This window comes from Mustelus asterias, chromosome 19 (assembly GCF_964213995.1).
Source record: "Mustelus asterias chromosome 19, sMusAst1.hap1.1, whole genome shotgun sequence".
Classification (NCBI taxonomy): domain Eukaryota; kingdom Metazoa; phylum Chordata; class Chondrichthyes; order Carcharhiniformes; family Triakidae; genus Mustelus; species Mustelus asterias.
The window spans coordinates 85339833-85354873 of record NC_135819.1 but is presented as its reverse complement, the minus strand read 5'-3'; the positions used below and the strand labels follow the sequence as shown (position 1 = coordinate 85354873).

Below are 15041 nucleotides of genomic sequence, written 5' to 3'. Positions count from 1 at the left end.
GCTCCTGCTCTAAAAACATCTCTGGGAAGGCAATCATTTCCAGTTACATTCCTATTAAAAACAGACAAGTCTGTAAAGCAAAAGGTTCACTGGCGACGAGTTTTGAGGTCAACAAAATATTCGATGCAGATTCAAGTACAAAGGCCAGGCCATTGATAGGTGATCTGAAGATGACTGTACTGTTAGCCAATTGGAGGGTTGAGACAAAAAGTGGGTCTGGGATGGTGAGCGCAGGTGCTCAAACTTGAGAAATGCATGGGGAATGGTTAATCGATGTTATTGGTGTGATTCCAGGTATATGCAATGCATTGTTCATAGCAAGAAGAAATGACTCATGAAGCCGAGAATTCTGAGGTTGAACATGATTGGGCAGAGGGGGAGTGGGGGGGCGGGGGGGGGGGGGGGGGGGGGGGGGGAGAGGGGGGGTGGTGGTGGGGGGGGGGGGGGCATGCGGGGGGGATGGAGGCAGCAGCTACCATGAAGGAACTGTTTTGGTCATGGAGTTTGAATCCAGTCAACTGTTTTGTGATCCAAAAACAGAAAATGCTGGAAATTCATCCAGACTCAAAACATTAGCTCTGTTCTCTCTCCACAGAGGTAGAACATAGAACATAGAACATTACAGCGCAGAACAGGCCCTTCGGCCCACGATGTTGCACCGACCAGTTAAAAAAAAAAACTGTGACCCTCCAACCTAAACCAATTTCTTTTCGTCCATGAACCTATCTACGGATCTCTTAAACGCCCCCAAACTAGGCGCATTTACTACTGATGCTGGTAGGGCATTCCAATCCCTCACCACCCTCTGGGTAAAGAACCTACCCCTGACATCGGTTCTATAACTACCCCCCCTCAATTTAAAGCCATGCCCCCTCGTGCTGGATTTCTCCATCAGAGGAAAAAGGCTATCACTATCCACCCTATCTAAACCTCTAATCATCTTATATGTTTCAATAAGATCCCCTCTTAGCCGCCGCCTTTCCAGCGAAAACAATCCCAAATCCCTCAGCCTCTCCTCATAGGATCTCCCCTCCATACCAGGCAACATCCTGGTAAACCTCCTCTGCACCCTCTCCAAAGCCTCCACATCCTTCCTGTAATGTGGGGACCAGAACTGCACACAGTACTCCAAGTGCGGCCGCACCAGAGTTGTGTACAGTTGCAACATAACGCTACGACTCCTAAATTCAATCCCCCTACCAATAAACGCCAAGACACCATATGCCTTCTTAACAACCTTATCTACTTGATTCCCAACTTTCAGGGATCTATGCACACATACACCTAGATCCCTCTGCTCCTCCACACTATTCAAAGTCCTCCCGTTAGCCCTATACTCAACACATCTGTTATTCCTACCAAAGTGAATTACCTCACACTTCTCCGCATTAAACTCCATCCGCCACCTCTCGGCCCAACTTTGCAACCTGTCTAAGTCTTCCTGCAAACTACGACACCCTTCCTCACTGTCTACCACACCACCGACTTTGGTGTCATCAGCAAATTTGCTAATCCACCCAACTATACCCTCATCCAGATCATTAATAAATATTACAAACAGCAGTGGCCCCAAAACAGATCCCTGAGGTACACCACTTGTAACCGCACTCCATGATGAATATTTACTATCAACCACCACCCTCTGTTTCCTATCCGCTAGCCAATTCCTGATCCAATTTCCTAGATCACCCCCAATCCCATACATCTGCATTTTCTGCAGAAGCCTACCATGGTGAACCTTATCAAACGCCTTACTAAAATCCATATATACCACGTCCACTGCCTTGCCCCCATCCACCTCCTTGGTCACTTTCTCAAAAAACTCAATAAGGTTAGTAAGGCACGACCTACCTGCCACAAAACCATGCTGACTATCACCTATCAATTCATTACTCTCCAAATAACTATAAATCCTATCCCTTATAATTTTTTCCAACATCTTGCCGACAACAGAAGTGAGACTCACCGGTCTATAATTCCCGGGGAAGTCTCTGTTCCCCTTCTTAAACAATGGGACAACATTCGCTAACCTCCAATCTTCTGGTACTATACCAGAGGCCAACGACGACCTGAAGATCAGAGCCAGAGGCTCTGCAATCACTTCTCTTGCCTCCCAGAGAATCCTTGGATAAATCCCATCCGGACCAGGGGATTTATCTATTTTCAGACCCTCCAGAATATCCTGCACATCCTCCTTATCAACTGTAATACTGTCTATTCTACTCCCTTGCAACCCAGTTTGTTAGACCTGCTCAGATTTTCCAGCATTTTTTGTTTTTGTTTCAGATTCCAGCATCCGCAGTATTTTGATGGCTGATTCATTCAACTCTGCAGTTTTAGATAGCGGTTGCACTTCCCACAGTGTGCAGGGTGGACTGGCTTCACTGCTACCTGGGGTTTCTTGATGAGGGACATCGGCAGAAGGTCAAGAGGTATGAAAGCTTCATGTGCTTCAGGTTTGGAGATGACAGGACACTAACTTCCAAAAGAGAAGTCCGTCCTGGCAGGATAGCTGGGATCAGCCTTTTCATCAGTACAGATGATTTCTAGTAACATACCTCTGCTGTTTTGCAGGTATTCGATGAAGAAGGCACAAATAACACTGGATATGAAGAATGACAGAGCGAGAATGTTTGAGAAGACTGTGGATTTACATTTTTCAGGGTCAGGCCATTACTGCCCAAAGCCAGAAATTTATCATCAAAGAATTCAAGAAATCGTGTTAACTTCTGGGAGTGAAGAATCTGGTGGAAAAAAAAATCATTCAGAATTTGCCTGGACAGATTTCACATCCGGGGCTGAAGGTTTTACCGTGATTCATTGGAGTGCTTGAGAAAAAATATGAAGATTTTATTGAGAAAATCACAGCTCGGTGTGAAATTTGTACAAAATATTGAGAAACACGACCCTGTCCTGTTGTGAGCTTACCACCAGCCAGAGGGTTTAATGAGACAGTTAAAAGTACTGGATTAAAAGTACGGAACAAAGAGATACTTTTCTGATGAACTTTATAAATAAAGATTTAGCTTAGCCACTGTAATACATGGCAAGGACAGGAAAGATTCTGATTGTATAACGGAGTGTTATTACATGAAAAATGATGTCTTAATGAGGAAATGGAGACCTTTACACATTCAAGTGGATGAAAAATGGGCCGAAGATCATCCAGTTGCATTAGAACATAGAACATAGAAAAACTACAGCACAAACAGGCCCTTCGGCTCACAAGTTGCGCTGGTCATGTCCCTACCTACCTAGGCTTATATATAGGCTTACCTATAACCCTCAATCGTATTAAGTCCCATGTACTCATCCAGAAGTCTCTTAAAAAACCCTATTGAGTTTGCCTCTACCACCATTGACGGCAGCCGATTCCACTCACCCACCACCCTCTGAGTGAAAAACTTACCCCTGACATCTCCTCTGTACCTACTCCCCTGCACCTTAAACCTGTGTCCTCTCGTAGCAGCCATTTCAGCCCTGGGAAAAAGCCTCTGAGAATCCACCCGATCTATACCTCTCAACATCTTATACACCTCTATCAGGTCACCTCTCATCCTTCGTCTCTCCAAGGAGAAAAGACTGAGCTCCCTCAACCTATCCTCATAAGGCATGCCACCCAATCCAGGCAACATCCTTGTAAATCTTCTCTGCACCCTTTCAATAATAGGGCACACGGAGTTGGGGGTAGTGTGTTAAAGTGGATTGGGGACTGGCTATCCGACAGGAAGCAAAGAGTCGGAATAAATGGGTGTTTTTCCGGTTGGAGGAAGGTAACTAGTGGCGTGCCGCAGGGATCGGTACTCGGGCCGCAACTGTTTACCATTTATATAGATGATCTGGAGGAGGGGACGGAGTGTAGGGTAACGAAGTTTGCAGACGACACAAAGATAAGTGGAAAAGTGAATCGTGTGGAGGACGGAGAAGATCTGCAGAGAGATTTGGACAGGCTGAGTGAGTGGGCGAGGATATGGCAAATGGAGTATAACGTTGATAAATGCGAGGTTATACACTTTGGAGGAAATAATAACAAATGGGATTACTATCTCAATGGAAACAAATTAAAACATGCTACCGTGCAAAGGGACCTGGGGGTCCTTGTGCATGAGACGCAAAAGCCCAGTCTGCAGGTACAACAGGTGATCAAGAAGGCAAATGGGATGTTGGCCTATATCGCGAGGGGGATAGAATATAAAAGCAGGGATGTCTTGATGCACCTGTACAGGGCATTGGTGAGGCCGCAGCTGGAATACTGTGTGCAGTATTGGTCCCCTTATATGAGGAAGGATATATTGGCACTGGAGGGAGTGCAGAGAAGGTTCACCAGGTTGATACCGGAGATGAGGGGTTTGGATTATGAGGAGAGGCTGAGGAGATTGGGTTTGTACTCGTTGGAGTTTAGAAGGATGAGGGGGGATCTTATGGAGACCTATAAGGTAATGCGGGGGCTGGATAGGGTGGAGGCGGAGAGATTCTTTCCACTTAGTAAGGAAGTTAAAACTAGAGGACACAGCCTCAAAATAAAGGGGGGTCGGTTTAAGACAGAGTTGAGGAGGAACTTCTTCTCCCAGAGGGTGGTGAATCTCTGGAATTCTCTGCCCACTGAGGTGGTGGAGGCTACCTCGCTGAATATGTTTAAAGCGCGGATGGATGGATTCCTGATCGGTAAGGGAATTAAGGGTTATGGGGATCAGGCGGGTAAGTGGTACTGATCCACGTCAGATCAGCCATGATCTTATTGAATGGCGGGGCAGGCTCGAGGGGCTAGATGGCCTACTCCTGCTCCTATTTCTTATGTTCTTATGTCCTTATGTTCTTATAAGCCCTGTTTGTGAACAGAATTCCCACTCACCTCTCAGCCCAGCTCTGCAGCTTATCTATGTCCCTCTGTAACCTGCAACAACCTTCCGCACTGTCCACAACTCCATCGACTTTTGTGTCATCCGCAAATTTGCTCACCCATCCTTCTACGCCCTCATCCAGGTCATTTATAAAAATGACAAACAGCAGTGGCCCCAAAACAGATCCTTGCGGTACACTACTAGTAACTGAACTCCAGGATGAACATTTCCCATCAACCACCACCCTCTGTCTTCTTACAGCTAGCCAATTCCTGATCCAAATCGCTAAATCACCGTCAATCCCATGCGTCTGTATTTTCTGCAACAGCTTACCGTAGGGAACCCAAATTTCCAGCCTATCTATATCCTTCTGTAGCCTCTGACAATGTTCTTCACTATCTGCAAGTCCAGCCATTTTTGTGTCGTCCGCAAACTTACTGATCACCCAGTTACACCTTCTTCCAGATCGTTTATATAAATCACAAACAGCAGAGGGTCCAATACAGAGCCCTGTGGAACACCACTAGTCACAGGCCTCCAGCCGGAAAAAGACCCTTCCACTACCACCTTCTGTGACCAAGCCAGTTCTCCACCCATCTAGCCACCTCCCCCTTTATCCCATGAGATCCAACTTTTTGCACCAACCTATCATGAGGGACTTTGTCAAACGCTTTACTAAAGTCCATATAGACGACATCCCCGGCCTTGCTTGTTGGCCTATCTACATACTGTTCAGGAAACCCTCCTGCACACATTGGACAAAAACAGACCCATCTAAAGTACTCGAACTACAGCTTTTCCAGTCAATGTTCGTAAAGTTAAATTCCCCCAGTACAACTACCCTATTACTTTCGCTCCTATTCAGAATCATCTTTGTATCCTTTCCTCTATATCTCTGGGACATTTCAGAGGCCGATAGAAAACTCCCAACAGGGTGACCTCTCCTTTCCTGTTTCTAACCTCAGCCCAAACTACCTCAGTAGACGAGTCCTCATCAAACGTCCTTTCTGCCACCGTAATACTGTCCTTGACTAACAATGCCACACCTCCACCTCGTTTACCACGTTCCCTGCTCTTACTAAAACATTTAAACCCCGGAACCTGCAACAACCATTCCTGTCCCTGCTCTATCCATGTCTCCGAGATGGCCACAACATCGAAGTCCAGGTACCAACCCATGCTGCAAGTTCACCCACCTTATTCCGGATGCTCCTGGCGTTGAAGTGTACACACTTCAAACCACCTTCCTGCCTGCCAGTACACTCCTGCGACGTTGTAACCTTATCCATGACCTCGCTGCTCTCAACCTCCTGTACACTGGAGCTACAATTCAGGTTCCCATCCTCCTGCTGAATTAGTTTAAACCCTCTCGAAGAGCATTAGCAAATTTTCCCCCCCAGGATATTGGTACCACTCTGGTTCAGGTGTAGACCATCCCGTTTGTCGAGGTCCCACCTACCCCAGAATGAGCCCCAATTATCCAGGATTCTGAATCCCTCCTTCCTGCACCATCCCTGTAGCCACGTGTTCAACTGCTCTCTCTCCCTATTCCTCTCCTCACGATCACGAGGCACGGGTAACAAACCAGAGATAACAACTCTGTTTGTTCTAGCTCTAAGCTTCCACCCTAACTCCCTGAATTTCTGCCTGACATCCCCATCCCTTTTCCTACCTATGTCTTGGGTGCCTATGTGAACCACGACTTGCGGCTGATCCCCCTCCCCCTTAAGGATCCCGAAAACATGATCGGAGACAAAACAGACCCTGGCACCTGGGAGGCAACACACCAGCCACGAGTCCCTCTCGTTCCCACAGAATCTCCTATCTATCCCCCTAACTATGGAGTCCCCAAAAACTAATGCTCTACTCGTCTCCCCCCTTCCCTTCTCAGCAACAACGACAGACTCTGTGCCAGAGACCTGTACCCCATGGCTTACCCCTGTTAAGTCCCCCCCCGCAACAGTATCCAAAACGGAATACTTGTTGTACAGAGGAACAGGGGATCCAGGGGATCGCTGCTCTGACTGCTTCTTACCCCTTCTAGCCATCACCCACGTATCATTTCTCGGAGTAGCTACCTCCCTGTAGCTTCTATCTATAGCTGCCTCTGCCTCCCGAATGATCCTGAGTTCATCCAGTTCCAGCTCCAGATCCCTAACACGGTCTTCAAGGAGCTGGAATTGGGTGCACTTCCTGCAGGTGTACTCAGCCGGGACACTGGTGTCCCTCACCTCAAACATCCCACAGGGGGAACATTGCACTGCCTGCACTGACATCCCTGCTACTTCCCGAACTAAGAGACGAAAGAGAGAGAAAAAAAAAGGTTACTTGCTCTCACTCCAAGTCTTTTTTTTTATGTTAGAGGAGGGGGGAGGGTGGGAGACTTTACACGTGTAGAGTCTCGGGTTTCCTCCCCGTTCAAATTTATTAGGCAAAAAACCTTCCCAGGCCTCTCCGCGGCCTACTTCCAGTTTCCTGTTAAACTGAAAAAAAAACTCTGGTAAAAAGTAAGGTAAAAAAAAATCAATCTCTTTTACCCTCAGCACTCCTGACACGAATCGCTCCCTCTCTGCTTGCTCCAGTGGAACAATGACCGACTGTTCTGGGGCTCATAAATAACACTTACCAGAATTTTATGATTCTTGCTGTTTCTAGTTTCAACTCACAATGATTCTATTTCATCAAATTTTGAGCCCAGATTTTTTTCTCTCTCATATCCTTATGTAATCCTTTACTTAGAGTCATAAAGGTTTACAACATGGAAACAGGCCCTTCGGCCCAACTTGTCCATGCTGCCTCTTTTTTTGAACTACTAAGCTTGTCCCAACTATGCGCATTTGGCCCATATCCCTCTATACCCATCCTACCCATGTCACTGTTTAAATGCTTTTTAAAAGATAAAATTGTACCCGCCTCTACTACTACCTCTGGCAGCTTCTTCCAGACACTCACCCTCTGTGTGAAAGAATTTCCCCTCTGAAACCTTTTGTATCTCTCCCCTTAACCTATGTCCTCTAGTTTTCGACGCCCCTACCTTTGGGAAAAGATGTTGACTATCCAACTGATCTCTGCCCCTCATTATTTTATAGACCTCTATAAGATCACCCCTCAGCCTTCTATGCTCCAGAGAAAAAAGTCCCAGTCTATCCAGCCTCTCCTTACAACTCAAACTATCAAGTCCCATTAGTATCAGGGAGTCATAGAGTCATAGAGATTGCAGCATGGAAACAGGCCCTCCGGCCGAACTTGTCCAAGCCGCCCTAACCAGCACGTCTTTCAGAGTGTGGGAGGAAACTGGAGCACCTGGAGGAAACCCACGCAGACATGGGAAGAATGTGCAGACTCCACACAGACAGTGACCCAAGCCGGGAATTGAACCCGGGTCCCTGGCACTGTGAGGCAGCAGTGCTAACCACTGTGCCGCCCCGGGTCCCTGACGCTGTGAGGCAGCAGCACTAACCGCTGTGCCACCGTGCCGCCCCGGGTCCCTGGTGCTGTGAGGCAGCAGCACTAACCGCTGTGCCACCGTGCCGCCCCGGGTCCCTGGCGCTGTGAGGCAGCAGTGCTAACCACTGTGCCATTGTGCGGCCCCGGGTCCGTGGCACTGTGAGGCAGCAGTGCTAACTGCTGTGCCTCTGTGCCGCCCTATTTATGAAATATGCTTTTACCATGTGATTTCATGTAATTTAAATCTAAAACTGGACAGTAGATAGGTTTTAGTGAACAGCTTTAGAAACTCAATTTAGTAATCACATTTGATACTTGGTACTGTTAGAAAAATGAAGCATAAACTCCAATATGGCATAAAATGAAAAGTGAACTTTACCTGAATTTCACCAGTAATTGGATGAGATTTGCTTGCTGTTTCAGGAGGCTGTAACACAACAAAAACAAGAGGAAATGGCTTTTTCACTTGATTAGATATTTGACTTCTGCCACTGAAGATCAGTGGTGGTAACATTTGTGTTAGTCTATATCTTAACTACTAAGGAATGCAATTCACTGAGACATGGTACACAGAACAGTTCAAGGAAGAACTGACTTGTTTTTGACAAAGGCGTGGATCCTGATTAAAATCTTGGAATTTTTTAGAGGATTTGTTAAATTTGCTATGTAAAACAAATGAAACATTTATGAAAAAATGAGGTGTTAATTGGATTAAGGAATTAAAATATACCATGCAGCATCTGAATCATTGCCAAAAAGCTAGAAAGCTTGGGAACTCATAACTGGACCTTGGATTGCCTTACTGTTGGTGGGCAGTAAACCAGCCAAACACCTGCTAGAAAAGCAAGACAGCAAAAATAATCCTTAATGATTCACAGTTAGAAAAATTGATAAAGATTTCTTCAGAATGTTTTTACAGCAATGCAATGGACAGTACAAGCTTGACTGCTAACAGCTGACTTTTCTTAAAAAGCTAGCACAGCTTAGAGAGACAAACATCACTCACATTAGGACATTGGGATAGAGTTTTACATTAGAATTCCCTGAAGGGTTTGAGATAAAGACACTTCAAACTATTAAGAAATTATACAGGATTGTAAGTATAATCTTATTTATTAAATGTTTTTTGCATATCAAAATTGGTTATTAAGATGAATTCCAAAATATTATGTTACCTTAAGTAGATTTGTCATTTTTTCATTACCATTTATGCTATGATATAAACTTCATTTTTATAATCAAATCTAGAATTTGTTCTTACAATATATATTCATAAATAAAACTAAAAAAGTTGTATTTGTATCCCCACAAGTCCACTTATAAATAACAATATCTTAGCATTCTCAAGTTAGGACTCTTAAGTGCTGATATTGGTAAAGTTAACAGGACTTCTTTCTCCAACAATACACCTATAGTTTTATTCGACCCTGAGATAACCTTGCTCTAACCTTGCTCGAGCCTTTCAAAAGAGGGAAATTTCATTTCAGATCCAGATTGTCATTGATAAACTGACTAAATTCATTTAATAATCTGAAATTTATCCTGGACAAGGTTTTAAGGTCACAATAGGTTCATGTGAGCAAGTTGACCTTCGGGCATGGGCGTTAGGGGGGGGAGTGGGGTGGGGGGGAGTGGTGTGGGGGGGTGAGGCTGCAATGTCGTGATAGTCGAACCATTACATTTCTGTGAATTGACTTTTTTTCAGAATGTTGTGAATTGTTTCATTTCGAATATTGTTGATTGTCTCAGAATGTTATTAATTGTAAATGTTATAGATTGTTTCAGCTGTCAAAATGTGAGCAAGTTATTGGATGTGGATTAATCTGAAGCCTTTTCAGTGAGATGGACACTCTGAATAGACTCTCCGCTTTGTATTTACAGAGCATCGTCCAGACAGGGAAAAGCCTCAAGGAGGAGTTGTGCAAGTCCGGGTGCCCGATTCATTTGCTGTTCATTGTATCTGCTCTTTACTTTCATTTTCTTTCTTGCATCCCATATTTCTATAGTTAGTTGTTCACGACTAATCTTCTGTCACCTCTTATCAGTCCCATTTTGATCAGGTGTCCTGACACTAAACAGGGTTCCTGGGAAATAGCATTAATAATATGAAAGCTGAAGAAAAGCATCAACTTTCAATGCAATCTCAGAGGTATTGCCTGCGCTTCCCTCTGCTATTTTCTCTCAATTTTCTTCAATTTTTCTTTCCGACACACTCTCTCCTTTCTTAACTGTTTACAGCCTAGAAAAAACTGTTACGATTCTTGAACTAGATTTCTGCATAAATGTTATGCTTTGCCAAAATAAAAGGACAATTCAGCAAAGTGAAACGCATGAACTTGAGAGTTCAGAGAGAAAAGACTAAATGACTCATTTGATAAATATTTGCCCAGTTTTATGTTATTATGAAAGAAATCGATAGGACATTAAATCACCTGAAATCCACCTTGAAACACACGTCCTACTGGGCAGCTTCCAAGGAAGTGGAATATATTTTGTTTTCTCTTGCCTGTGACAGGCAGGTGGATTGTGCATGAAGTTTTAAGAAGATTATAGGCTTGCTCGTGGTTAAGAGTGCTCGGATGTTGCATGGTTCTTGCTTTTTTTCCATTTTTTTTTGTGGAAAGTGGGCATCACTAACCAGGAAAGCATTTATTGCCCAATATGATTGCTCTTGAGAAGGTGGTGGTGAGCTGCCTTCTTGAACTGCTGCAGTTCATGTGGTATAAGTGCACCTACAGTGCTGTTAGGGAGGGAGTTCCAGGACTTGGACCCAGCGACAATGAAGGAATGGTGATATATTTCCAATAATATTTCCAAGTCAGAACGGTGAATGACTTGGTGGGAAACTTGCTGGTGGTGGTGCTGCCAGGTATCTACAGGTCTTCTCTTTCTAGGTGTTAGTGGGCATGGATTTGGAAGGTTTTGTTTGTCTAAGGAACCTGGGTGAATTCCTGCAGTACATTTGTAGATGGTGTGCACTGCTGCCGCTGCGTGTCATTGGTGGAAGGGCTGAATTTTTAAGATGGAGGATGTGGTGCCAATCAAACGGGCTGATTTGTTCTGGATGGTGTTGACCTTCTTGAATGTTGTTGAAGCAGTGCTCATCCGGGCGAGTGAAGAGTATTCCATCACATTCCTGACTTGTGCCTTGTAGAAGGTGGACAGGTTTTGGGGAGTCAGGAGGTGAGTTACTTGCCACAGGATTCCCAACCGCTGACTTGTTCTTCCATATGGCTAGTCCCTTTCAGTTTCTGGTCAATGATAACCCAATGGTAATGCCATAGAATGTCAGGGAAAGATGGTTAGATTCTCTCTTCTTGGAGATGATTATTGCACAAATGTTACTTGTCACTTTTCGCCCAAGCTTGTGCTGCGCAGGAATTGGGACATTGACTGTCAGATGCCATGCTGTGGTTGGGTCCTCAAGGATGCAAAGTAAATTGGTTGTGTGGTAAACCACTGTTAGCTTATTGCCTGTGTGTGTGTGACAAATAGCGAAGGGGAAACGTGAATATTCGTTAATGACGTTGAGGAAGTATATGTTACAGTCAGTTGCATTCATGTTTAATAACACGCAGCGGGGCAAGATCAAAAATGATAAAATATTGAGGTGGAGAATCGAGCTTTCCACCTACAATTACGACACCTTATACATAGAACATAGAACATAGAACATTACAGCGCAGAACAGGCCCTTCGGCCCACGATGTTGCACCGACCAGTTAAAAAAAAAACTGTGACCCTCCAACCTAAACCAATTTCTTTTCGTCCATGAACCTATCTACGGATCTCTTAAACGCCCCCAAACTAGGCGCATTTACTACTGATGCTGGCAGGGCATTCCAATCCCTCACCACCCTCTGGGTAAAGAACCTACCCCTGACATCGGTTCTATAACTACCCCCCCTCAATTTAAAGCCATGCCCCCTCGTGCTGGATTTCTCCATCAGAGGAAAAAGGCTATCACTATCCACCCTATCTAAACCTCTAATCATCTTATATGTTTCAATAAGATCCCCTCTTAGCCGCCGCCTTTCCAGCGAAAACAATCCCAAATCCCTCAGCCTCTCCTCATAGGATCTCCCCTCCATACCAGGCAACATCCTGGTAAACCTCCTCTGCACCCTCTCCAAAGCCTCCACATCCTTCCTGTAATGTGGGGACCAGAACTGCACACAGTACTCCAAGTGCGGCCGCACCAGAGTTGTGTACAGTTGCAACATAACGCTACGACTCCTAAATTCAATCCCCCTACCAATAAACGCCAAGACACCATATGCCTTCTTAACAACCTTATCTACTTGATTCCCAACTTTCAGGGATCTATGCACACATACACCTAGATCCCTCTGCTCCTCCACACTATTCAAAGTCCTCCCGTTAGCCCTATACTCAACACATCTGTTATTCCTACCAAAGTGAATTACCTCACACTTCTCCGCATTAAACTCCATCCGCCACCTCTCGGCCCAACTTTGCAACCTGTCTAAGTCTTCCTGCAAACTACGACACCCTTCCTCACTGTCTACCACACCACCGACTTTGGTGTCATCAGCAAATTTGCTAATCCACCCAACTATACCCTCATCCAGATCATTAATAAATATTACAAACAGCAGTGGCCCCAAAACAGATCCCTGAGGTACACCACTTGTAACCGCACTCCATGATGAATATTTACTATCAACCACCACCCTCTGTTTCCTATCCGCTAGCCAATTCCTGATCCAATTTCCTAGATCACCCCCAATCCCATACATCTGCATTTTCTGCAGAAGCCTACCATGGTGAACCTTATCAAACGCCTTACTAAAATCCATATATACCACGTCCACTGCCTTGCCCCCATCCACCTCCTTGGTCACTTTCTCAAAAAACTCAATAAGGTTAGTAAGGCACGACCTACCTGCCACAAAACCATGCTGACTATCACCTATCAATTCATTACTCTCCAAATAACTATAAATCCTATCCCTTATAATTTTTTCCAACATCTTGCCGACAACAGAAGTGAGACTCACCGGTCTATAATTCCCGGGGAAGTCTCTGTTCCCCTTCTTAAACAATGGGACAACATTCGCTAACCTCCAATCTTCTGGTACTATACCAGAGGCCAACGACGACCTGAAGATCAGAGCCAGAGGCTCTGCAATCACTTCTCTTGCCTCCCAGAGAATCCTTGGATAAATCCCATCCGGACCAGGGGATTTATCTATTTTCAGACCCTCCAGAATATCCTGCACATCCTCCTTATCAACTGTAATACTGTCTATTCTACTCCCTTGCAACCCAGTGTCCTCCTCAGCTATATTCATGTCCCCTTGCGTGAACACCGAAGAGAAATATTGGTTCAATGCTTCACCAATACCGGCCCGGGAAGCTCAATGAGCCCCCAGATGCCCTATCCTGGGGAATATGTGCCAGCGCACAAATAGACCAATTGCAGACTCTCCACAACGACCTCTGCCACCCGGGTCACCAGGTTTTTTAAAGCCCGTAACCTGCCCTACTCCATTGAGGAAGTCAGGTCTATAACCAGATACTGCCATGACTGCGCAGAGTGCAAGCCGCACTTCTATCGGGCAGACAGAGCACACCTCATAAAGGCCACCCGCCCTTTCGAACGCCTAAGCGTCGACTTCAAAGGCCCCCTCCCCTCTTCTGACCGCAACATATACTTCCTCAACATCATTGACGAATATTCACGTTTCCCCTTCGCTATTCCCTGCCCGGATATGGCCTGGGCCACGGTCGTCAGGGCCCTGCACAGCCTCTTCACCCTGTTCAGTTTCCCTAGCTATATCCATAGCGACCGGGGATCCTCCTTTATGAGTGATGAGCTGCGACAGTACCTGCTCTCCAAAGGCATAGCCTCGAGTAGGACCACCAGCTACAACCCCAAGGGGAACGGACAGGTAGAGAGGGAGAACACGACAGTCTGGAAGGCCGTTTTACTAGCTCTGAGATCTAAAGGTCTTCCAGTCACCCGCTGGCAAGAGGTCCTCCCTGATGCACTATAGCTCCTTTGCACAGCTACCAATGCTATCCCTCACGAAAGAATGTTTGTTTTCCCCAGAAAGTCCTCCTCGGGGACCTCACTACCGTCGTGGCTGACGTCCCCAGGCTCTGTCCTGCTCCGGAAGCACGTGAGGACCCATAAGTCGGACCCTCTGGTCGAAAGGGTCCAGCTCTTCCACGCCAACCCCCGATACGCCTATGTGGCGTACCCCGACGGGCGGGAGGACACGGTCTCTATTCGAGACCTGGCACCCGCAGGTGCCCCAGGGACCACGACGACCCACAACCCCACACCCCCAACCCCCATATACAGCACGCCTGAGCCCCAGGAGCCGCCACCACGCACCCGACAATCGGAAGGGACTACAGACGACTCGAGCGACTACGGCCTGGCGCCTGAACTAACACCGCGGCCACCAGAACCGACACCACAACCGGCACTACGGCGGTTGCAGCGGCAGATCAAGCCCCCAGAGAGACTAAATTTGTAATTCTGTAAATATCGTTCCACCCACTTCACCCCCGCCGGACTCTTTTTTAAAAGCAGGGGGTGAATGTGGTAAACCACTGTTAGCTTATTGCCTGTGTGTGTGTGTGACATGCCTGGACACGTCCCTGCCGGCCCTGCCTGGGACCCCTCCCCCCCCCCCCCCGGGTCCAGGTATAAAGGTGACTGCTCCCCATCCCCTGCCTCAGTCTCTGGACCAGTTCATCGGCATGGGTGTGCTCCAAGTC

At 46.2% G+C, this 15041-nt stretch overlaps 1 protein-coding gene across 1 annotated transcript in view; it reads right to left on the bottom strand.

Moving 5' to 3' along the window:
- LOC144507517 (protein piccolo-like) overlaps positions 1-15041 on the bottom strand; it is a 351797-nt gene that overhangs the window by 195412 nt on the left and 141344 nt on the right. Inside the window, exon 11 of the mRNA XM_078234644.1 lies at positions 8668-8715. Within this exon, the coding sequence (XP_078090770.1) occupies positions 8668-8715 (48 nt within the window). The remainder of the gene's footprint in view (positions 1-8667; positions 8716-15041) is intronic.